The 24,848-nt window shown below is 38.2% G+C and overlaps 1 protein-coding gene across 1 annotated transcript; it reads left to right on the top strand.

The window, feature by feature from the left end:
- LOC117414653 (vacuolar protein sorting-associated protein 26A) lies at positions 1–24,417 on the top strand. The gene is made up of 9 exons (XM_034024419.3): positions 1–165; positions 5,404–5,553; positions 16,052–16,127; positions 18,158–18,314; positions 18,454–18,618; positions 19,695–19,801; positions 21,769–21,837; positions 22,599–22,741; positions 23,208–24,417. The coding sequence occupies exons 1-9, from the start codon at positions 163–165 to the stop codon at positions 23,322–23,324; spliced, it is 987 nt and encodes a 328-aa protein (XP_033880310.1). The 5' UTR covers positions 1–162; the 3' UTR covers positions 23,325–24,417.
- The last annotated feature ends 431 nt before the right edge of the window (positions 24,418–24,848 follow it).

Here is a 24,848-nt window from a genome sequence, read left to right as displayed (position 1 = left end):
CTTACAATCCACCAACGCTAGAGTCACATGACAGCTGGCACACAGTTCAGCGGCTTGGGGGAGGTGGTGGTGTATGTCACATGACCGAGGCAGCAGGAGTGAGGGAGGATTTTCACAGGGATCACAGTAACATACATACACACACTGTGGAAACGGGCTGAAATGGTGAGTTTAATGTAAACTTAAAACGTTGCGATGTGAATTACAGTTTTATCTTCACTGAATGCACAGTACCTGCCCTGTAAACGGAACACCAGGCTTCATAAATTGCATTTACTGCGAGCTGAGTTGTTGTTTTATCCTTACGGCAGGAAAGTGCCAGAGGCCTATGTTGGTCCTGGGTCTTGATTTGGGGGAGTGACTGAGTTGAGGCCCATCTTCCATGACTTCTGTCAGAACAATTCCTCTGTATTTGAAAGTTAAAAGCATATTTGAGCCGCCGTGATTTAACATGGTTGCATGCGGTAAACGACGTTACAGGGGTACAAGCTTAATTTCCGTGTGTTAGCCAATGTCTCCCGAGTGAACCTTAACTGTATAAGCGTGTCATAGTTAGGATGACCACCTTTTCAAAATGCAAAAACGGGACACCTGCCATTTCTTATGCTGGGGTATATTTACATATTTTTTAAAACTTTTTTTCTGCTGTTTCCCCCGAAGAGCGGGGGAGAGGGAGAGTAATGAGTAGTGATTAGTTGTCGTGATTGTGAGAGTAAAATGATTAGAAATTGAACCAGCATAAAAAAAACAACGTGTGAGCTAGTTTTTCCTTTAAGTATGTATTTCAAATGTATTTGTAGATTTTACTGTTGTGGACTATGTGACTATCTATCACTGTAGTTGCTGTTCTGTCTCGATGGCAGCTCGCTGTGTTTATTCATTTTGAAAAAGGGAAACTCAGAAAAGAACAGAAATGCAGCACTCTGACTGAAACACTTTACAGCATGTTGATGCAGAGTCGCAATCGGCATGTAATGAGATGTCGGTGTGGTTCACTTGTGCGTAACATGTGAAATATTTCTGGGGGCGCGCCTGGATATATACATACATTTTTTATTATTATTATTTTCAACTGGCGAGCGAGTGTCAGGCATTGTAAAATAATACGACAGGGACGGTGCTATGATACGCTATAAACAGATAAGCTACAGTTTGACTGGCGCTAAACTGTAAGATTGCACCGTGTCTACAAATTCCGGGACAAACGCCGTCCCGGAGACATTAAGGCCGGGCCGAGACTTGATCTTTACATTTCTGGACTGTCTCGCCCAATTAGTGGCGGGTGGTCACCCTAGTCTTACTTCCCATAAATTAATAACACTTATCTCAAGTCTTATGTAAAACGCGAAGTTCCATTGTTATAAAACATATCTGAACTGTGCTCGCTTGTTCTGGCATTTTGAGATTAGAGTAATAATTCGGTTGGCAAATTGTCTATTAACCTTACTATAATTATCATTTTTAATCTTGTTAACGTGACACGGGTCTGTGTCATTGGTAACAAGAAGACGTTTTCTTGAATGAACCCAACAAAACACCAGTCTGTTGTTACTTCTCAAGGAGATTGTAAGTGTTGCTGTAGATTTGAAATGCTCACTTGTACAGTAAAGCAGTGTACTATACATCTGAAACTATAAGCAAATAGTTGCAAGCACAGAACAAACAGCATTTGGATTATAATCTCCATTTTCTCCCAAACCTACCTAAACAACAACCAGTTTAAAGGTGGAATAAGAAAATAACAGTCCTCTCACATCCCAATTTATATCAAATCAAGAATCAATCTTAATGGGTAAGATAGAGGATTACATTGTCTATTGCTGGGGATACATATCATATATTTTAATATATCTAGGGCAGAGTTTTCCAATCTTTGTCCTGGGAACCCCCTGCCAGTTTTCATTCCAACTGAGCTCACAATTACTTTACTGGACCCTTAATTGAACTCATAATTTGATACATTAGAACTTTAATTGTTTTCAGCTCTTAAACAGTTGCAGAGTTCAAGTTACTTATAACATGTTATAGCTAACTTGAACTCTACAATTGTTTAAGAGCTGAAACCAATTAAAAAGGTCTAATTTATGTTCAATTATGGGTTTAATTAAGTAATTGAGAACTCTGTTGGAATGAAAACCAGAAGACACAGTGGGTCCCCAGGACCAGGATTGGGAAACCCTGATCTAGGGAACCGCTTGTCCAATTGTGGTGAAATGTACTTTTTTAGCACTAGTTATTGGCTGTTTGTCCATGTTTTAGTTCTCCACAGCAGAAACTACAATGCAAAGTAAGAGCCCTCCAACACTACGAAGCTTGCACAACACACAACGGAGCTGTATTACCTGCACGAGAGAAGGCGTTAGAACATTTTGAGTGCTGAGTGCCTGTGTCATAGGAAATAAGTTGATCGCGCAAGCTCAATAAGGCAAAAGTAAGGCGGGGCTACAGTTTGATTAAAGGGGAGGTTCACTGCATGGCTTTTTATTTTTATCTGGCCGTTTTATTTACTAGACTGTGTATGTTGGTGCGTGTTTGTGCCACTGTCTTTTCGTATGAACTTTAAAATGTGTGATCAAATGATTTTTACACGTCAAAATGTTGTCAATCTTTAATCTAAATTAAAATGTTTCAATAATATAATCTGATGACATGCTGCATCCATCATATTAATATGACAAGGTCGTATTTTTACATTTTAATATTAGTATAGCTGTAACTTTACTACAATTTAGACGTGGCAAAACGTAGGCTTACACTGAGAGTTAAAAAAATGAATAGTATATACAGTACCTTGATTTGTCTGCATGTCTTAAGCATTAACATTTATTGTTACACATACAATTATGTTTATTTAAAAAAAGGTTCTAGGTTTAGGGTTGTGGTTTTTAAATTGGGATAGGGTGAAGAAAATTAACCACAAATAGCCAGACGAAAGGTTTTTTTTTAGTAAGGAATTGTGTCGTGTACTCAGGTTGGGAATTAAAAAAAAAAAATCTCTCATGTTGTTTGCACACAATACATTAACATAAATGCAATATTCTTCGTAAACGTGACAATTGTATTCCTTGCAGTAATATATAGTATTACTAACGGATGCCTCCGGTATTCAGTGCTCGGCACTCTCTCAGCAATCTCATTGCCTCCGGTATTCAGTGCTCGGCACTCTCTCAGCACTCTCATACATAACATGAGAAAAACAACAATAACATTTTGCATTAGGCACTTTGAAAGTATCATACTGCTGATACTGGAAAGTCAACAGCTACCAGTCTTTTGTAAATTTCATCCAGTCGGCGCTGCCCAGTTTGGAACATCTGGAAGTGGAAGGCTCTGGCTCAGTAATTACTGCAACAATATCTGACTTGTAATAAAAAATTACATCAGAAACTCTAGGCCAGACTAATTAATTCTAATCATTTAACTGACTCATGCAGTATACTTCAACTTATTTTTCTACCTCCTTAACAACTTGCCCAGCGTATGGTAGTTCATTGTACATCACAATAACAAACGTGCCTGCTAGTATCTCATCATCAGGGACACGGACATTTGAGCTGCATGAAGGGGAAATATCATTTTCTTGTCTTTTGTTTCATTCAGATCAGTTTCTACAGGACTATAGCATTAGCATGTGCTTGGTATGTGTATGCAAAGTTTCACATTTGAAAAATTTGCAGTCTTGCCTATTTGTTGTGCTTATTAGCTGGACTATAATGTGTTGTCAGATTCTGTATCATATCAGATTCTGTATTATAAAGTGAAAAACATGAAAAAGCACCTTGATCGCCTTTTGGAAAGGTAGGTTGCTCTTAAGAACATAAAAAAGTTTACAAACGAGAGGAGGCCATTCAGCCCATCTTGCTCGTTTGGTTGTTAGTAGCTTATTGATCCCAAAATCTCATCAAGCAGCTTCTTGAAGGATCCCAGGGTGTCAGCTTCAACAACATTACTGGGGAGTTGGTTCCAGACCCTCACAATTCACTATGTAAAAAAGTGCCTCCTATTTTCTGTTCTGAATGGCCCTTTATCTAATCTCCATTTGTGACCCCTGGTCCTTGTTTCTTTTTTCAGGTCAAAAAAGTCCCCTGGGTCGACATTGTCTATATCTTTTAGGATTTTGAATGTTTGAATCAGATCACCGCATAGTCTTCTTTGTTCAAGACTGACTAAGGGTCTTCATTAACAAGGGTCTTCATTAACACAGGCTCTATATTGAGCTACCTTTTCCCTGCTTGACAAGGGCATCTGAAAATGAAGAAAAATTAGAAAAATGTATATGTGTGTCATTTTAAACTTGGCTATTCATAAAAAAAATAAATATTGGCTCTTCATAATAAGTAATCAATAAATCTGTTAAATTGAGAGATCATGCCTAAAATCATACGGTGTAACCACCAGGACATTTTGGTGTAACCTAATTCTGGTTATACCAAAAGGACATTTTGCGGTTACACCGAAGGACATTTTCCATCTAATGCTAATGTAACAGGCAATTATTAGGCCACCTATGCAAAGCAGTGACATTGAAGAAATTCTATAACAATCAAATATCTAGAGAGATGTTGATTTTGAAAATATTTCTTTGTTATCACCTTATTCTATGAGTTACACTGAAGGACATGCGATTATTTCCATGTCCTATAAGGAGCCATGAATATGCATTTTTTTTTAACATTTATGAGAGACATACTGACCTTGCTCCACATATGCTGGGTCCCTTTCTGACTTCCTTGTATACTGAGGTCATAGGTCATGTGGAATCTTCAGACAATATGGTCTAAAATGGCTGTTCAATGTTGGTTACACCGTAGGACATTTGAGGACATCAATTTCTCGTAAAAAGCTCATTGTGAATTTAAATAATCAGACAGCATTTCTCCTTATAACAAAAGACCCTCAAAGAATCATGCCGGTGTATTTCATTAATTGTTTTATTCTGAGTTTTATCATTTTTTATGAAAATGCATAAGCTTTCGGACAGTAACACCGAAGGACACTTTCACACTTTGAAAACTCAAAAACCATAACTATGATGATAATTCAAAATAAATACACTAGTTGCTTTATAAATAAAATATTGTACATTTATTTTATATATAGTAGATTTTTATATTAATTTATTTTATAGACATAATTATCATCGGACAGCAAAATTGACACGTCACGTCATCTGCCCATAAATGGGTAATTGTATGTAAAAATAATGTGATATCTTGTAACAATTGTAAGTCGCTCTAGATAAGGACGTCTGCTAAAAAATAAATAAACATTAAATAGTAAAACCAGAATGATTTTCTTGTGCTCTTAACTGCAGTTCTTGGTGGTAGTTTTTTAGCACTTTGTGATCGACAGCCAAAAACAACCCTGTTTCACATATTGATTTCTTGTGTTGTTGCGTTGCAGAGTTTCCTTGGAGGTTTGTTTGGTCCAGTGTGTGAAATCGATGTTGTTCTCAATGATGCCGAGACAAGGAAGACGGCAGAAATAAAGACAGAAGATGGCAAAGTAGAAAAACACTTCCTGTTCTACGATGGGGAGTCTGTTTCAGGGAAGGTATGTTCATTTTGGGTGGTCCTTTCTTACGGAACTAAAGCACATCCTTCTGCCTTCATTCATACTGAATTATGTTAGTATAAAATGAACACACTTTTTTTTTTATATTGGAGGAATGTATAAAATAGTTTTTAGGTTATATTTTGGACATGATGCCTAAGGCAAATTGAAAATGATGTGATTTTCTAAAGTCCTGTTACCTTTGAGGGTATCGACTGTAGGATAATGGCCACTCTACTTGGAAACTGATTAACTGAGACAGTCAGTGAGGATCATAATAGAGTAAAATGTTGTAGTCAACTTTCTGGCAAATAAATTGGTTTAATGAACATTTCTTTTATATGTATTTTCATACCAGTGTTTGTTAAGCATCTACAGTAGTTGTGGCTGTAAAAGCCGCTATATAAGTCAAAAGTGGTTGTTTTTTAAAAAGCTTGATGAATCCATTTCTGTATGTGGCCAAGGCAGTTTCCTTAATTGTTTTTGCACAAAGGGGATTTTTTTTTCCCTATTTCCTCCTTTTGCCAGTTTCTGAAATGTCTTCCGCCCCAAACACACAGGAAGTGGCATAACAGAGTTTACTTACCTATCTGTCCAGGCATTATTTTCTGTCCCAAGCTTCTTGTAATCAGCAAGGCTGTATTGTTTTGCATGGGAATCATCTTGTGATCTACTGTGGATTGTTTTTGAACAGGGTTTTGTAAAGTCGCTAGTAAAGGCTATTACCAAGGTTTGTGTGCAGACTTCTGTATAGCAGTCAAAAGACTAATATGAATGAATCAAGAAAACACACACCCATGCAGTGTTAGACCAAACGCTTTGAGTTATTGACTTAATTCCTGCTGCTGTACAAAACTGTATTTTATGATTCACTAGATCAAGATTGATTGTGGGTAACAATGAACCCTTCTATGGCTTTTAAAAAGCTGCCACAGCTGCACTATCAAAGCCTCACACAGTTGTGTTCAAATCCAATTACTTGGCTTTGGGACTGGCGTGTGCCCTACATATACACACACACACACACACTGTCAGTGATAAAAATTGTAGGTCAGTGTATGTTGGAAATAAGCTTGGTGTGCCTCTATTACTAAATACTGTATTAAGATGAATAAGAGAGTGTGAAATAAATTCATCAATCCCTATACAGACCTAAGACAAATAAAGGTCTGGTCAGTTGCTGCAGAGACAGTGTGATTTGTAACAGCAGCTGTACGCACTAAGGTTGAGTTTCATTACGACGGTCCGTGTCACCAAAACCACCTTCCTGTCTGTCTTACAACCTCAGTGTATAATACACAGAGGTCATTTTAATGCAGAATTTTGCGTCCTAGATTTTGTCTCGCGTTCACGAGATGCACAGAATGGGAAAGGGACGCGGACATATTTGAGATAATCTGTTACACTGCAGCAAAATGACTGTAAAGTATTTGATTGTTTAAAAAATAAACTGTTCTGCAATAGAACAGCATTGATTAAGGTACACTCCAGTCCTGTAGGTGGCAGCAATATGCCTCATATTTGGCTTAAGAAGCAATATTAAGGATATTTACTTTTAGACCCTGTCCACACCACATAACCAATCTCGAGAACCATACTCAAATGTTTTAATTAATCCAGCTCAAAGCGTCCACACTGAAGTACCGTTTCGTGTTTAGTCGGGCTTAATGCATACACACTCTATTACTATTAAAATAGTTTGATTACAGTTCCTAGCAGCGCAGTGGACAGTGGGAATTAATACTTTAGTATCCCACCATGCTAGGGTTGCCACCTGTCTGGGTTTGACTCGGACAGTCTGGGAATTGGCACCTGTGTCCAGGTGGCAGGAATTAACAAACCCAGATGCCCTAATGTCCGGTTTTAAATGAAACGCATAAAAAACACCAACCTTCCTTTAATATTTTCTTTGACCTAACGGGACATTCTGGAGTGGAATTTATTTTGGCTTTGTTGACGGTTTGGATTGGATCGCCAATAATACTTCCACCAATCAGAGTGTGGCATACAGTGTGCAATCCCACCCTCTGACAGACTGGTGGTATGCAGCACAGGTTAAGAAGCGCACGCTGGACAAGGGAAAGAATGTGTCGGGTGTCAAAGTGAATATGAGAATGGCAGCGAGTGATGAAGCCAATTTGCTTTAAAAAATTAAACAGACCGCACATTTGCATCAATGGATTTAGGGAATTTATGATGCGATCAGAAACTCCGAGGCAGTGTAAACTGTGCCTGCTACTGTGGTACCTTAAGCCTGTTCTTTTTTAGGTTAAGCAGTTTTGTGTTTTTTGTTTTTTACAAGGGGTTAATTAAGTAGCAGCCAGAATTGTTTATGCCAGACTTATTAGAAAATCTGTAACAATGGTGCAAATTTGCTTTGGATAGTTATTGTCGATTGGTGTAGGGACTGCTATCCAGCGTGCAGGTATCGCAAAGTCCCTAAACAATATGTTAAAATAAATTAGTTCTGCACTGTATAAAAAAGCTGATTTTGCCAGTGCTTGGTAGTCTATTAACCAGTTTTAAATTTAAAGCATTTTAGTTTCAGCTTTATTGTTAAAGTTTTCACACATGCAATATTGTCCTACAATTACTACATGATACTGTGGTCATTCCACTGTGTTAATGAACCATAGCTAAGTGTTACAACTGAGAGTTAGCAAATGCCTATCGTTAAAGTGTACTGCAGTTAGTAACTCTTTCCAATTACTGATATCTTAAAACTGAAGGGCCATATAAAAACGATAAATATTGTAACTCATTTTTAGAAGGCCTTCTTTGTTGTTCTCCAAGTTGCTGCAGCGACACTGTAGATATAACTAGTTACTGTAAATTAAAAAACTGTCAATCTACCAAGGTAGCAAATCCGCGAATGTAATACCAGCCAAATTTTCCCCTTATAGGGTACATTAGTTGCTTAAAGGATTTCCACTATCTTATTAGAAATGCACTGTTTAGCACTGATCTGTACATTCTACTGTGCCCCCAGCATTTGAATAATGCTTTACATTACATTGATATGCGTGTGATTAAATACATAACCTTTACAGTAAAATATGGGTTACTCACAATATATAATGGTAATTAAACCACATATATTCGTGTGTGTATGTATAAACATTGCATATTTAGTGGTAGCCATTAATAACATTGAAAAACACGAACCAAATTTCAGTACATTTTTGACTCATTTTGTCTCTTTTTACGAAATTTGCCATGACACAATGGCTGTAAAATAATAAGTCAAAAAAGGAGTTTTCGGGCTCAAAAATTATTTGTAAAAAAAAAACCAAACGTAGACAGGATCATCGCTTCAGAAATTAGCCCCTTACCTACCAAGATATAGATAGCTACTATTGGCTTGCAAGTTCGATTGCTAGAAATATCAAGAGCACAATACAGCAATGTGTATACAGCAGTTTTGATAGAGCTAGGCTGACTGAGAAATATGTCAGGATTTGGTCTGTGGAAAAGGTGGCAACCATGCACTGTATTTTATTTTAAAATTATGTGTTATGCCCATACTGCTAAATAAAACAAATATTTTGGAAAAAATAAATGCTATCACACACGCACGCACACACACACACACAAGTAGGGCTTGAGGTTTTCAGGTTAATTTTTAGTCAGGTAACGTCCCTTTAAATACATTTAACTGATTCTGTTTCATAATTAAACTCAGAAAAAACTGTTCATTACAAAACAATCTTTGCTTTTACCTTCATATCTAGCCGGAGCCTAATTCTGGTCCCGTTTAATTTGATTTCAAACAGAGCTGACAAATTACATGAATTGTTCATCCTGATCCTACTTTTAACTCATTTCAATTTTGCAGCCACCTAATTTAACGTTTTACTTTTGTTATTTTCCCCACTAGTTTAACAGGGATGTCCTAACATACATTTTTTAAGCATAAAAATGAACACCTAATGCAGAGTGTACACTGATAGGAACTCGGTTGTCAATCGGAAGTTTTTTTCCTATGCAGTCAGCATCTTGAGGGGATTCTCATGAAGATTACCCTATCTGCATATCAGTCATCTTCTTCTGACTGCACTACAGTGACAAAGCAGTAATGCAGAAGAATGCAAACGAAAAATACGTTCTTAATTTTGAATGGGAGATGAAGTATCCGTGGCTTGTTTATCGAGACGGCAAGATGTACTGTGTGTGAAAGAGCTGCTGGGTAAAAACAGCATATACGGGCAGATCAAGGTTCTCCCCAGGAATTCTGTACAGCCGGACGGCAGAACATTATATCCGAGAGTACTTTTAACTGAAAATAAACTTCCCTTACCTTAAATATATAATATGACAAAGAATTTGAATAATGTGTTGTCTTTCATTGACTATATCTGGTTGCACTTTATGTTCTACATTTTCTTTTTCATTACTGTTTTTTATTATGGTAAATTACTGTGCTTATTTAGGCACTCTACGATTTGACCGAGGAAAATAACGTAGGGTTATTGGAGTTCACCCAAAAAACTAACTTTTTCACTTCCTTTTAGCTTAATTGTTGCTTCATTTAAATTGTTTTATTTTGTTTTTCGCTGTTCTACATTTTTTGAATGCAACTGTTCATTTTAACCATTTTTTTTTAACACAACAGTACTCGCACACGTTTGCAGTGTTTGCGCTAGGCCGCACCAATGCCCCTGAAATAAAAAATGTCCCGCTCAATTTCTCTTAACGCGCCCATGTGTCCCCCTTCCCAGACCAGACGCAATACCAATGCACAGTAAATTAATGCATTTTATATTACCATGACATGTCTGACGACAGGCTAATCTTTTTTACTTGTTTGTTTACACTTGCGTTTTCATAATTAAACTCCCGTGCTTTTATTCTCCAGTCCAGTAGAATACGCTCACATCCTCCCTGGTTACAGTCAGTTTCACAGTAAAGCCTGGACGACAACATCAGGCTTGTTAACAACATGGCCCGGCGCAAATATAACCTTGTATCCCTGTTACACCCGACCATTACTTCTGGAAGAATAAGTAATCAGCTTCGACAGTGACTGTTGAAATGTAGGCTATTATATTTGTGCTTAAAATACTGTGAAATTCATCTGCTGTAAACTTATCTATTTGCCAGATAAAATATCTGTCTGATGTTTGGAGATATGGAGTGACCTAGCAAGCGAATGGGAGAAATGTGTACTTACGCGTACTACAGTACAGTTTATAGACAAAGTGCAGTAGATTTGTGAAACAAAAACTTCATCATTCAAAACAAACAAAAAAAGTAGCCAACGGTACCGTAATAAAATATGTAAAATTTGTCTTTTCTATAACAAAAAATGCTAAAATTCAGGGTCAAAATAATTCAGTATGTGTTAAGCACCAACTGTCCCTTGGCCATTTGGCCAGTAGGCCTATAATGGAATAATGGAATGATAATATATATATATATATAGTACATCATGTAAGAATAAATCATGGATTTGAATGTAAACAATAACAAGTAGTTGTCATGCCGTCAAAAACCTATAAATACCTCCAATGTTTTGATTCAAACACAGGCTCCCTTGAGAAAGATATGTACAACATATCGAAACGTTGGGCAGCTGGCTCTTTGAGCTAAAATATATATATATATATATATATATATATATATATATATATATATATATATATATATATATATATATATATATATATATATACACACACACACACACACTGAGTGTACAAAACATTAGGAACACCTGCTCTTTTCATGAAATAGACTGACGAGGTGAATCCAGGTGAAAGCTATGATCCCTTATTGATGTAACCTTTTAAATCCACTTCAAGTCAGTGTAGATGAAGGGGAGACAGGTTAATGAAGGATTTTTAAGCCTTGACACAATTGAGACATAGATTGTGTATGTGTGCCATTCAGAGGGTAAATGGGCAAGACAAAAGATTTAAGTGCCTTTGAACGGGGTATGGTAGTAGGTGTCAGGCGTGCCAGTTTGAGTGTGTCAAGAACTGCAACACTGCTGGATTTTTCACGCTCAACAGTTTCCCGTGTGTATCAAGGATGGTCCACCACCCAAAGGACATCCAGCCAATGGCAGGCCAGTGGTCAAAAACGGCTCATTGATGAAAGAGGCCAAAGGAGGCTGACACGAATTGTGCAGAGCAACAGACGGACTACAGACAACTGACAGTCCAGTACAACATTGGTGCTGAAAGACCCATAAAAGAATGCACAACTCATCATACCTTGACACGAATGGGGTATGGCAGCCGACGACCTAAAAGAGTTCCACTTCTTTCAGCAAAACACAAGAAACTGCGGTTGTAGTGGGCTAAGGAACGAAAACGCTGGACACTGAAGGATTGGAAAAAGATTACCTGGTCTGATGAATCCCGGTTCCTGTTGTTTCATGCTGATGGGAGGACTAGGGTATGGAGAAAACCACATGAGTACATGCATCCATCATGCTGCGTGTCAACATTGCAGACTGGTGGTGATGGTGTGGGGTGTGTTTTTATGGCACACATTGGGCCCCTTGATAAAAGTGGAGCAATGTTTGAATGCCAAAGGATATCTGAACATCATTGCCAATCAGGTGCATCCCTTCATGGCAGCAGTGTATCCATCTGCTAATGGATTTTTTCAGCCGGATAATGCCCCATGCCACAAGGCTAGGATTGTCCAGGAATGGTTCCGCGAACATGACAGTGAATTCAGCTTACTGCAGTGGCCTGCCCAGTCACCAGATCTCAATCCAATTGAGCATCTGTGGGATGAGATGGAACGAGCTACTTGGAGTAGAGATCCACTACCAGCCAACTTGACACAACTGTGGGAAGCATTGGAGTCAACATGGGCCAGCACCCCTGTGGAACGCTTTTGACACTTTGTAGAGTCCATGCCTCGACGAATTGAGGCTGTTCTGAGGGCAAAAGGGGGTGCAACTCAATATTAGGAAGGTGTTCCTAATGTTTTGTACACTCCGTGTATATACAGTGTATGTGATTTTATACAGCACTGTATATATGCCTAAAATACATCCTCCACTGAGAACACCACTGGAATCGGAATAAAGGAAATTATTATGTAATACAGTTCACGTGCAGTCACTGTTTTGGTAAGTAGCAAGGGCAATCAAGACGAAATACTGTCGGAGATTAAAAACGCCAAAAATGTCTTGCGACTGAAGCTCTCTCCAATTTCCCTGCTATCATTAGTGATTTGTGTGGTAACAAGGAGGGACATCCATCACAATGATACTAGGTAAGGGTTTTCTTATTATTTTTAGCATCAGTACTGTACGTTTTAGACACCAAGAATTTTAAAATGCCAATATGTTTTTGTAATGAGGTCAGCTGTAGAGATGCTGGATAGTGAACTTTTCTTTAATCCTTCTTTTCTGTAATTGTATTATCAATAAAAATACATGATTGCCGTTTGCTATCACGGAATAGTCCCAAGTTATTGAGGCTAGCACGGAGGCTTTGTTGATTTTAATTAATTAGTAGTTACAGTAAAATGATGTTGATGTTTCCAACAACTAGCAACCTGTCTGAGGGACTATTTTTATCCAAAAGTAAATATAATATATTTGTTTCCGTTGTAATACTGTAACTTTTTTATAATTGTATACGTCGCACACTCCAAGGCTTGTGTGTTTTGTTGTATCGTGTTATTGTACAGACCTTTTTATTCTGTTTTCATTCTATTATGACCATCTCAGATGGAGGTATGCGGTGGACTACATTATTTGGAAAGGGGTATGCAGCTTAAAAAGATTGAAAACCCCTGTTCTAATGTGATTTTGGTACAATGAATATCCTCTACTCAGTGGTACACCAGCATCACTGTGACACATTTCCCAATATTTTCCCCAAAAGTGACCGTGAGTATTGTAGAGACACCTTGGTTGAATCTACAGCTTTACATTATTATTTTTTGTTCTTCAGAAACAAAAGGTCAATAAACTATGTTGGCACATTTAAAACAAACAAAAATAAGAAATGGCGGTTGGTTCTGAATCATCAGACGTATTGACCCCCTCACTGAAAATGTCCCCCTGAAATTGAGAGGGGGCCATATTGACCCTCTGTCTGTAGGTCGTGGAGCAAACGCTGCATTTGGTCACCATCATAACTCTTGCATGAACCGGAGTGTAATAGTCCAGCACCTCTGCAATTAAGCATTTGTATGTCAGCTGACAAGTGTTCAGCTGATATCCCATCACAGCTTTCTTCTTAAAGGTGTACAGCCTCTATATATGAACCCCCAATATCACAAGCACCTGGGTACATATTGTTACAATATCACAACAAAAGGAACACTTTTTTTGCTGCATATGTATAGCTATTATGTACTATATATCACCTTACATTACAATAATATGACAAAAAATGGACTGAATGATAATACCTGAAAATAATCTTCATATTTTTTTAATAAAGTAGCCGGTGCAAATATAGTATTTGTCGGTGGATTGCGCCAGTCGGCGCCTTATTTTGCCCCCCTGCATTCATTGTCACTATTTTTGCTTTGAAAATAACTGGTTATTTTTTTAGCAGTCATTTTTAACATTCTGGCCTCTCGCAGAAAACCCACCCCTTCAACACTCTGATTGGTTAAATGTTGTGTCAAGACATAACACAGCTGTTCCAAGGTCTTTTTTTTTTTCACCCAGCAACGTGCAACTGATCTAATCTGCTAGAAGCGCAATCAATCCTTATTGTTAAAGGCACAGTAGCATCTGCAAGACGGGTGGATCGGGTTCTTTTAGCCTGGCCAGCAGATGTACAGATTTTCAAGAGTCTTGTCTTAAAAGACATGGCGATGTTGTTGCTGTTATTGGAATGCAGAAAAATATGAAAACAGACGTTGATGAAGGCTATATATATCTATACACACAGAGATTGTTTAAATTATTATATGGCATAGAGTTTAAATGTTCATGAAAATGTACCAAAATGCACATCTGTAGGAAAGTGGTGCGTGAATACAGGTGCATGTAGTGCAGAGTGGATACAAAACACAGACAATGATTTCCAGGTGCAAGGGTGTTTATTGGTTTACTGAACAATGTCCAGAGCCTTATGGCGAACACCTGTAAATAATAATGATGGAGTGATACAGCGACGTGTAATTATTATTATTATTATTATTATTTGTTTATTTAGCAGACGCCTTTATCCAAGGCGACTTACAGAGACTAGGGTGTGTGAACTATGCATCAGCTGCAGAGTCACTTACAACTACATCTCACCCGAAAGACGGAGCACAAGGAGGTTAAGTGACATGCTTAGGGTCACACAATGAATCAGTGGCCGAGGTGGTATTTGAACCGGGGACCTCCTGGTTACAAGCCCTTTTCTTTAACCACTGGACCACACAGCCGGTATTTGTAAATCCCCGGGTTTTAGTCCAGTTTTACACACCAACACTAAACACAAACACAGTTCTTAGTGACAGCGAATAAGTACTAGTGGTGTATTACAGTTCTCCGTGAAATGCAGGGGTGAAAGTGATGTCCGGGTTTATGCTGGCTTTCGCTACAGCTCCGGACCGTGCTATTGGTATTTAGTTAGTATTGTGTTGCCTCATTTCAGAAAAATCTGCTTTTTCAGTGGTTAAAAAAGGAAATTAGTTAGTAAGTTAGTTGATATATATATATATATATATATATATATATATATATATATATATATATTTTTTTTTTAATTGTGTTTCTGTTTTAAATCAAAACTGTTTGATAGTGATAAAACTTAGCCTAACAATTATGGGGGATGAAAGTAAACGGGTCATTGAAATAGGCCTCCCCAGCCGTATATTAGGTGGTTATTTTATTCTTAAAAAAAAAAAAAAAAAGATAAAGCACATAACCAAAAATATTAATATAATATTATTGATTCAGCATCCAAAGTCTCCTCATCTTTACCCTTCTGCATGCTGTGCCGACAGTAGAATATCTGTGCTGGCTGTGCTCTTAGTCTGTATTTCGGTGTGTGCGCCACAATACCGGACTGTGCTCATAAAATAGCAATTTTCATAAAAATCATGTGCTTTCATAATTTGTCAATGTTGCCATTTTGTTCAAGAGACTTTGGGCAAAAGTGAAATTTACTTAGTTTGATGCATTTTTTAATCTGACACTGCTCCATTGACTGAATAGAAGAAATTCTCCCAAGCTGTATCCCATAATCCCCAGCGTGCAGCGTGACAAAAGTAAAGGGGGAGTTGAGTATCTTTGTATATAGAATATCTGTTCTCTGTGTCTCTTAGCAATGACCAGCAACATACTGTAGACTGCCCATCTAATACCACTGTGCGTGCCCATCTAAAAAAATATGGCCCCATTTAATTATACAGTACACAGCATAGCCTGAATGTACTATTGATGCTGTAGGATGTTACAAGTAATGAAATACCCAGACTTGTGTGCCAAAAGATTCTTGGTGTAAATGAGCTGATAGTGAAGCAAAACCCATTGTGTACATACTGTATGATCATTTTTCTTTTTTCTTCATTGGTTTTTCAGGTAAATCTCACTGTTAAACAGACGGGAAAGAGACTAGAGCACCAAGGGATTCGGATTGAATTTGTGGGGCAGATTGGTGAGTTATCTGTGCATTTGTTATACATTCTGCTCCTTTTCACTAATCCGTGAAGACAGTGGGGTCCTATTGGACAGTTCTGTAATGTTTGTCCTGTAATGTAATTAAATGTTTGTTCTACATTTAATTATTTTTGAATTGTTCTTGCACCATATAATACAGGGACTGGGAATACATCTGAATTACTGTGCCGGTAATCTTAAAGATTTCCAAAAAACAAATCAAAGTGTGAGTTTTGAGTTGTAAAGTCATCCAGTCAGGAAAGTGCTGGTCAGGCTATCTGTAGGATGTTACAAGTAATGAAATACCCAGACTTCCTTTGCCGACCGAGGACGAGAGCTTCTAGGGGGCGGCGCTCAATTGGCCAAGCCCTGCCCGGGGGGAGGGAGGGTTAGGTCGGCCAGGGCGTCCTCGACTCACCGCGCACCAACGACCCCTGTAGTCTGGCCGGGCGCCTGCGGGCTTGCCTGTAAGCTGCCCGAGAGCTGCATTGTCCTCCGACGCTGTAGCTCTTGGGTGGCTGCATGAGTCCGCAGTGTGAAAAAAAGCGGTCGGCTGACGGCACACGCTTCGGAGGACAGGGTGTGTTCGTCTTTGCTCTCCCGAGTCAGCGCAGGGGGGGTAGCGGTGAGCTGAGCATAATAAAACAATTGGCCATTCCAAATTGGGAGAAAATAATAAAAAATAATTGGCAACGACTAAATTAAAAAAAAAAATAGCGGCATCAAAATGAAAATGCACTGATTCTGTCTGTTTGTCGCACTCTACATAGTGAACATAACTGCTTCGTCAGATTCCTAGCTGTTTATACTAGGTATGCAAGTCGATTATGACTAACTAGTCTGTAAAGTGTAGTCATTTTTTTTATTTTTCCAGTAGATGCTGACAACCAGTTAAGAGAATTGATTTATTTACATAGTCGCACTTGGTAAAAGGATTTAAAAAGCATGTGTTTGTCATGTGAAATCTGGGTTGGTTTGATTCTTCACCGACGACGGGATCTCAATCATAGCTGAATTATTGTAAACAGTCAGAACCTTTTTTTGTGTTTTCTGTGTAGCAGCTGCTCATGTGACCTGGTGAGCATCACAATCACATATTTGATAGCGCAGCCACCGGGTGTTTTGAATACTCACTTTGATGCAGAGCTTTCAATTTAAAGTAATGGCAAAGTCCAGATCTCCAGAGGTAAAAGCCATGAAAGGCTTGTAAATCAGCCTGCAGTGTAACCTAACCCGTAATTGTAATTATTATTATTACTATTCGCTTATTTAGCAGACGCCTTTATCCAAGGCGACTTACAGAGACTAGGGTGTGTGAACTATGCATCAGCTGCAGAGTCACTTACAATTACGTCTCACCCGAAAGACGGAACACAAGGAGGTTAAGTAACTTGCTCAGGGTCACACAATGAGTCAGTGGCTGAGGTGAGATTTGAACCGGTGACCTTCTGGTTACAAGCCCTTTTCTTTAACCACTGGACCCCACAGCCTCCTATTGAGCAGGAAATATATTTATGCATTGGAGCACTGTGAAAAAAACTGCTAGCTATGCAAAGAACAAACATTGACTGCTCAGATTGAGTGCAACCAGAATACGATCTGCTTTGAGGACAGATATTTTGTTCAGAGGCTCCTTTTAGTTATTCTATTAAAGGGAGCTTCTGCATTTTCTTGAACGTTATTTACCAGCATTACTAACTAATTTCTTTTTTTAACCACTGAAAAAGCAGATTTTTCTGAAATGATTAGAGATGGCTACTTGAGGGTTTTCAACTGCAACTGCAGCAACTGTGAGTTATTAAATGGGAAATACAAAATCACAGCTGTTGAGGGTCGGAAATTACAGCTGCACACTCCGTGTGGTAGTTTTTTAAACCAACTCATTTAAGAAATTGTGTGATTGAAATAGGACATCAGGAAGCCTGCTAAATAGAAAACACTGACAAAAATGTAACTGGTAAGAAATGAAATGTTTAGAAAATGTTGATGGTTTAAGTATCCCGTTTTAATGCCTTTTTTCCCTTTCAGAGCTGTTCAGTGACAAGAGCAACACCCATGAGTTTGTGAACCTGGTGAAGGAGCTGGCCCTGCCAGGAGAGCTGACCCAGAACAGGAGCTATGACTTCGAGTTCATGCAGGTGGAGAAGCCATACGAATCCTACATCGGTGCCAATGTCCGGCTCAGGTATTCTCCTACTTTCCTTTATGTTGAGGGCACAGGTGTGCTTTAATCCTTTGCAGTCCATTTATTAAGTGCGTGTCAGGTCCAATTTATTTTCACAAGCGCAGTTTCTTTTTCTGTTTCTTTTTCTGTTTCCCAAAAGGTATTTCCTTAAAGTGACGATAGTGAGAAGGCTGTCGGACTTGATCAAGGAGTATGACCTCATAGTACATCAGCTGGCCTGCTACCCAGATGTGAACAACTCCATCAAAATGGAAGTGGGGATAGAAGACTGTCTACACATAGAGTTTGAATACAACAAGTCCAAGTAAGTCTTGCACCTGAAGAGATTTTTGAGGTCTTGAAAGCTACGGATTTTGTATCCTAGTTAATATAATAAATAGTATCAAATCTATTACCAGTTTTTGTAACTAACTTTATATAACGGTGGGCAGTCCTGATTGAGCTCAGTTGTGTTTCAGATGCAAGTGGGCTGAATGGTGTATTTTATTTCCTGCTGTTGTTGTTTAACCTCTGTCTTTCACCAGTAGTTTCTGTACGCGCTGGTTTAACTCAAGAGAAAAAATTGGTGAATTCTCAAGAGACAAAATTAAAAATAGTACCAGTAAGAATTGTATGAACAACTGAAGGGCTTTGCATGTAGTGGCAAGAAGGAAACAGTATTTTTTTTTCTTGTTTCTTAAAATGTATTGTGCACAAAAGACTAAAGTATGTACCAAAAGCACAGCATAGTTTTAATGTTAACCACCAAGTGGTTCTTGAATAATAATAAGTGTTTTTAAAGTTTTAAAGTTGGTATTGATACATTCTCCCTATCATTAATTTTTGTCTTAACAAAGTGGTCCATCATTAAATGGCCATTTGATCTTATTATGCATGCATCATACAAGTATAGTAGCCAATCAGGACAATTGCATGTATCGTATTACAGTCTGCATATTGTCATACAATGCATATCGTATCATGAGATTAGTGTATTGCTACACCCCTAGTTCTAATTGTTCTGATATCAATATGCTACCAATGGAAACAAACGGGGTCGATATCAAATTGCTTTCATCCCAGTTGCAGATGGAAACAAGTAATAAAAAATAGTCTGTTTTAACAGGCCATGATTTAGCATTGATATTGGGCTACTTGAGGTTTGGTGCTAATCAGGGTTTGTTAAAGCATTCAGATTATGCACTATAGTTTATTTTACACCTTGTAAATTTAACATGGTATTTTCTCCCTTCAAATAATAGAAGTTAATGTCTAGACAGACATCTCCCATTATAGTACAGTAGTAAACAGAGCATTGGGCATCACACTGCTGTTTTAATGATCTAATTATGTTGTTCGATTGCTGTAAACATAATCATTTTCTTTTTTCTTTTTGTAAAGGTACCACTTAAAAGATGTTATCGTGGGCAAAATCTACTTTTTGTTAGTAAGAATTAAAATCCAGCACATGGAGCTTCAACTAATCAAAAAGGAGATTACTGGCATCGGTAAGCCTGACATTATTTATGGGTGTTGTCTAGTACCATGTTCTGTTCAGTACTGCACTCCACTACAGCTGTATTGAAATGGACTGACCCAACTATATGAACATAATTTGGGTATTTTATTTAACATGATGTAATCAAAGAAACTACAAAATGATTAGCAAAAGTCTACCGCAAGCCGTAATAGTAGTACGGTATTTCATGTTAGATTTGAAATGTCGCATATTTTAATTTGTCAGTTTTTAGTTAAGTTTATGGAAAACTACAAAGCGGTATGTAATTCAATATGTTAACGTAATATTCAGCAGGTTTCATTCGATTTTATCAAGCAAAATGAGTTCATTCTATAGGGTGATGCAAAACTTTTGTCCGTATCTGTAGTAGAAGTGTACCTACAGTTAAAACATTGTTTGTGCACATGTTATTTTCCAATAACATTTTCATGAAAAAATATTAACATAAGCTATCTATTGTAATAAGATAAACAGTGGTGCATTTTAATACTGCTCTTTTATAACTTAATACAAATTCTGGTGTTTTCCCACAGGGCTGGTTTGCCAACTAACAATGCTACATAGAATACAAATACAATAAAAATTAGCTCAAAATACTTTTTTATATACCACTAAAAGAACTATAGTATTAGAACATTGTAAGAAATTATTAAGTTTAACTTATTTACAATAGTCTTCTCACAATGAGACAGCAAGTGAAACGTAGCAATCAAAATGTAGCAATCAAAACGTAGCGATCAAAACGATTTAATAAAAAAAAAAAATGTAATGAATTTACTGAGGCAAGCATCTGCAAAGCAGAGAAACGCTGCCTTTTTGAATAAATATAAATAATTGTGATTGTGGGGTGGAAAAAACAGCACTGCGAGCTACACTATGCTAAAGAAATACCACAGGCAGTCACAGAGCCACCATAACTGTATTAAAACAAACAACAAAAATATAAATGTTTTTTAAAATCGAATAAACACTCGATAAACACCCTCAGTGAGACAGCGTTTTTCCTTTCACACAGCCTGCAGTACAGCTCCTAACTGGAGTCTAGTACTGTAACTGTGCACGATACACTGAGACAATCGTCTTGTTAAGCTGTTTAGAAAAGTATTTAATTATCTTTTCACAATGTTTAAAAAAAACTTCAAAATTCCTACTCCCTCCAAATTTTTTTTTAAATAAGTCCTTTTTCTTGACACAGTGAAACAAATTTAAGCACAATTCCACTTTACTTTTCCCTATACAGCCCTCTCGAATCGAATGAACTGAAGCACTGTACCCTTCTTCCCCACACCAATTGACTGCCAGTATCACAGACCGCAGAGGGAGGCTTGGTTGAAATGAGACCAATTCTCATTGATTTCAAACACTTAGTTTGCAACGAATACTGCCTAATATTCGTAAAAATGAAAGACACAGGGTCTCCTGAGTGGCGCATCCAAAAGCACTCGCGTGGAGTGCAGGATGTGCCCTATAGTCTGGACGTCGCTGGTTTGATTCCAGGCTATTCCTTTGCCGACCGAGGACGGGAGCTCCCAGGGGACGGCGCACAATTGGCCTAGCGACGCCCGAGGGAGGGAGGGAGGGAGGGTTAGCCCACCACGCACCAGCGACCCCTGTGGTGTGGCCCGGGCGCCTGCGGGCTTGCCTGTAAGCTGACCAGAGCTGCGTTGTCCTCCAACGCTGTAGCTCTAGGTGGCTGCATGGTGAGTCTGCAGTGTGTAATAAAGCAGGCGGCTAACAGCACACGCTTCGGAGGACAGTGTGTGTTCGCCTTCACCCCTCCTGAGTCAGTAGCGGTGAGCTGAGCTAAAAACAAATAATTGGACACTACTAAATTGGGGAGAAAATAACAAAAACAAAAAAAAATAATTGGCGACTACTAAATTAAAAAAAAAGAAAAAATGCTCAAGTAAATGAATAATATTTCTAACTGATTTATATGTATATATAATTTCCCAGGACCTAGTACGACTACCGAGACTGAAACCATTGCAAAGTATGAGATCATGGATGGAGCTCCAGTGAAAGGTAGGAACAAAAACTGAAATGTTAGCTTTTGGTTGAAGAAAGATGTATATGTGATGTGCCCTGGGTGGCTTGTGGGTGACGTCAGACCAGGAAGACAGTGGCAACGCTGACAGCGAGGCAAGGTCCTCCTCCAACGGCACCGCTGGCAGCGGAAAGGCTGACAGCGAGGTGGCACACAGGCTGGCTCCTCTAGCCGGGCGAAACCTGGCAGTGGCAATGCTGACAGCGGCAATGCTGTTGACGGAAATACTGACAGTGCACCAGTGGGCTCCTCCAGCCAGGGTAATCCTGGCAGCGGAAATGCCAGTAGGTAGTGCAAAAAAGAAATGCCACAGAAAAGACTTGTATCATTCTAGATTTTCTATCAAGGGCATATTGTCAACTTTGAATAGAAATGTCATTTTTCCAGCTTTAACATTCGTGTAAGATAGCGAGTTTGTCATTCGTTTCCACTTTGATATACATTTAATTGTGGTCCAACATTTTTTTTATTGATCTTGATTTGATTTAATCATGGATTTTTTTTTTAAGAACATTTGAGAGCGCTGTGGAATCTGACTGGATTGCATCAGCCGCCTATTTGTGGTTAACCCAAGATCACCCCTAAAAATAAGTGGTGGATTCCCTGCGACAGTATAATGCTCTTAAAAAAACAACAAAAAAACACCTTATCTCTGAGTACAAATCAGCCTCTAAGTCACCTGAACCTATAACTGTTTTTGAAGTTAGTCTCCTAATTTTTACATTTTTGTTTGTTCAAGGTGAATCTATTCCTATCAGACTGTTTCTAGCAGGATATGACCTCACTCCCACAATGAGAGATGTGAACAAGAAGTTTTCTGTGCGCTACTTCCTCAACCTCGTTCTAGTGGATGAAGAGGACAGGCGGTACTTCAAACAGCAGGTACACTCCAGTTTGGGGTAGAGTCGAATAGAAAAGTCACCGTTAACCTGAGAAACTGATAGTCCACTAATCTCACGTCACATGATTGTGAAGTAATTGTAACGCATGTGGCTTTAGATGGCCAACTGCAGTTAGGGGTGTTCTACTTTATTTACATGGAATATCATTATACAAGACCAGAAACACAACCTAGCTCATTGCAGATTACCAAGTGGTTCTTGAATGAAGAAAAATTGTGTTTTACATTTGGTATAAATTAGCCCATCTGGACCATCGCATGTATCGTGATACCTAGTATATCCTGACTGCATATCGCTATACAGTAGTCCCTCGCTAAACCGGACATGTTGCTTATCCGAATGTACAGTGTGTGTTTGTCTTGTGTTTTTATTTGTCTTCAAATATAAGAATGAACCTAAAAAAGGGATCATACTAATTGTATTTCTGTTTTTATTTCCTGTTCTAGGAAATTGTTCTGTGGAGAAAAGCACCCGAGAAGATCAGAAAACGCACCAATTTCCACCAACGCTACGAGTCCCCCGAGTCCCGGCCAACCCTCTCTGCTGAACAGCCTGAAATGTGAAGAGCACACACAAGCAAACCGGCGGTGTGGAACAGAGAGCAGCCAAATCACACATTCTCACCATCTTCGTCCATCCACACGGCTGCGGTTACTCCACATCCTTCAAGTCTGCAGACTTTCTCTCGCCAAAACACTGGATCGTTCGGAAGCTACCATTTTATACTGCACATTTTACCCTTTCGTTTAATAACTTAATGCACTTGGATATGCAATGAGCTTCAAAGAAAAGAAAAAAGTCTGTTTATAAATATTTCAAGAATGTTCCCCGTGCATGTAGGCTGGTTAATGTACATGGATGAGAAGATACATGTGTTATATGTTGGTTACAGGTTTTCTGACATACATTGGGACGTGGCACAGCTGACCCCCAGGTGCTATAAGAATTTGCTGTAAGATGTACATGGTTTAAGTTGGAGTTTTTTTTTTTTTTTTCTCAAAACTTATCTAGTGTTTCTTCTGTGGTTTACACCATCATTTGTTCCATTTTACTAATATTTCACTTAATGTATGGAGCTTTTAATGTATTAAAAGCTCCATTGAGTTATATTTACTTTTACTACTTTCTTTCTTAGACTAGAAATGTAGATGTTTATGTTCAAAGTAGTGCTGTTACACGAGGCTAAGAAATATCCAGCGTTTTATGGGCAGACCTTTGTGAATTAATTTAAATATCCTTTTTCAGCCCTTTAAATATTTGATAACCTTTTTTTAGTAGATCATCTTGTATCATTGGTTCAACACATGCACTGGTTGATTTTTATTTAATAAAAAGACAAGGCCATTTTATCAAAACTGCATAATTTAGTGCCCCTATTCTCTGTGAAAGTGTAACTAACAGTGTGGAAAGCTAACGGCACCATTGTTAACAGTGACTGAAACACAACCCAGGCAGATCTGCATTTGTTTTAAGTCCTTTTTTTCCCCCCATGTAAGGAATGGATGAAGGTTATGCCAAATATGCTGGCGACTTGCTTGTACCCTCTTTTTACATTTGCCTGATTTAAACAGCAAAAAGAAAGTATGTGAACATTAAAGTTGTGTATATGCAGGCCTCAGACTATTTATCCATCTACAATAAACATTTAAAAATGTCTACTGGTATTCCAGCAATGTTGTGTTGTCCTGCAGTCAGAGTTGCACACCAAAACACTGTACAAATAAATGAAGTTATAAGAAGTACCTTGGTATTGTTTAGAAAAATACTGAAATACATATGAATAAAAATGTATTTATTAATCAAAGAAATATTTTTAGATATATTTTTTTATATCCACTTGCAAGGTCAGAGAAGACCTTATTTTTTGAAGCAAATGAAAGACATTTTCTGAAAAGAATAAAACTCCATATAAAGCTGTCAAGAAATGCAATGGCTTCAGCCTTCAAGTTTCTGCTATATTGGTATTGTTATACATTTCATAAAAGGACGGTTTATTTATGTCAACTGATAGCTGAAATTATGCCCTTGATAGAGAATAATTATTGCTTGTCTACAGCTTTTTCTAACATTGTGCTTTAAACGTGGCT

This window comes from Acipenser ruthenus, chromosome 7, assembly GCF_902713425.1.
Source record: "Acipenser ruthenus chromosome 7, fAciRut3.2 maternal haplotype, whole genome shotgun sequence".
NCBI lineage: Eukaryota > Metazoa > Chordata > Actinopteri > Acipenseriformes > Acipenseridae > Acipenser > Acipenser ruthenus.
Note: the sequence above shows the minus strand (reverse complement) of the source record. Positions and strands in the feature narration are given on the sequence as shown.

Coding starts and splice junctions, on each gene's coding strand:
- LOC117414653 (XM_034024419.3), top strand. Junction 5,554..16,051: donor GGGAGTCTGTTTCAGGGAAG/GTATGTTCATTT, acceptor TTGGTTTTTCAG/GTAAATCTCACTGTTAAACA. Junction 16,128..18,157: donor TGAATTTGTGGGGCAGATTG/GTGAGTTATCTG, acceptor TTTCCCTTTCAG/AGCTGTTCAGTGACAAGAGC.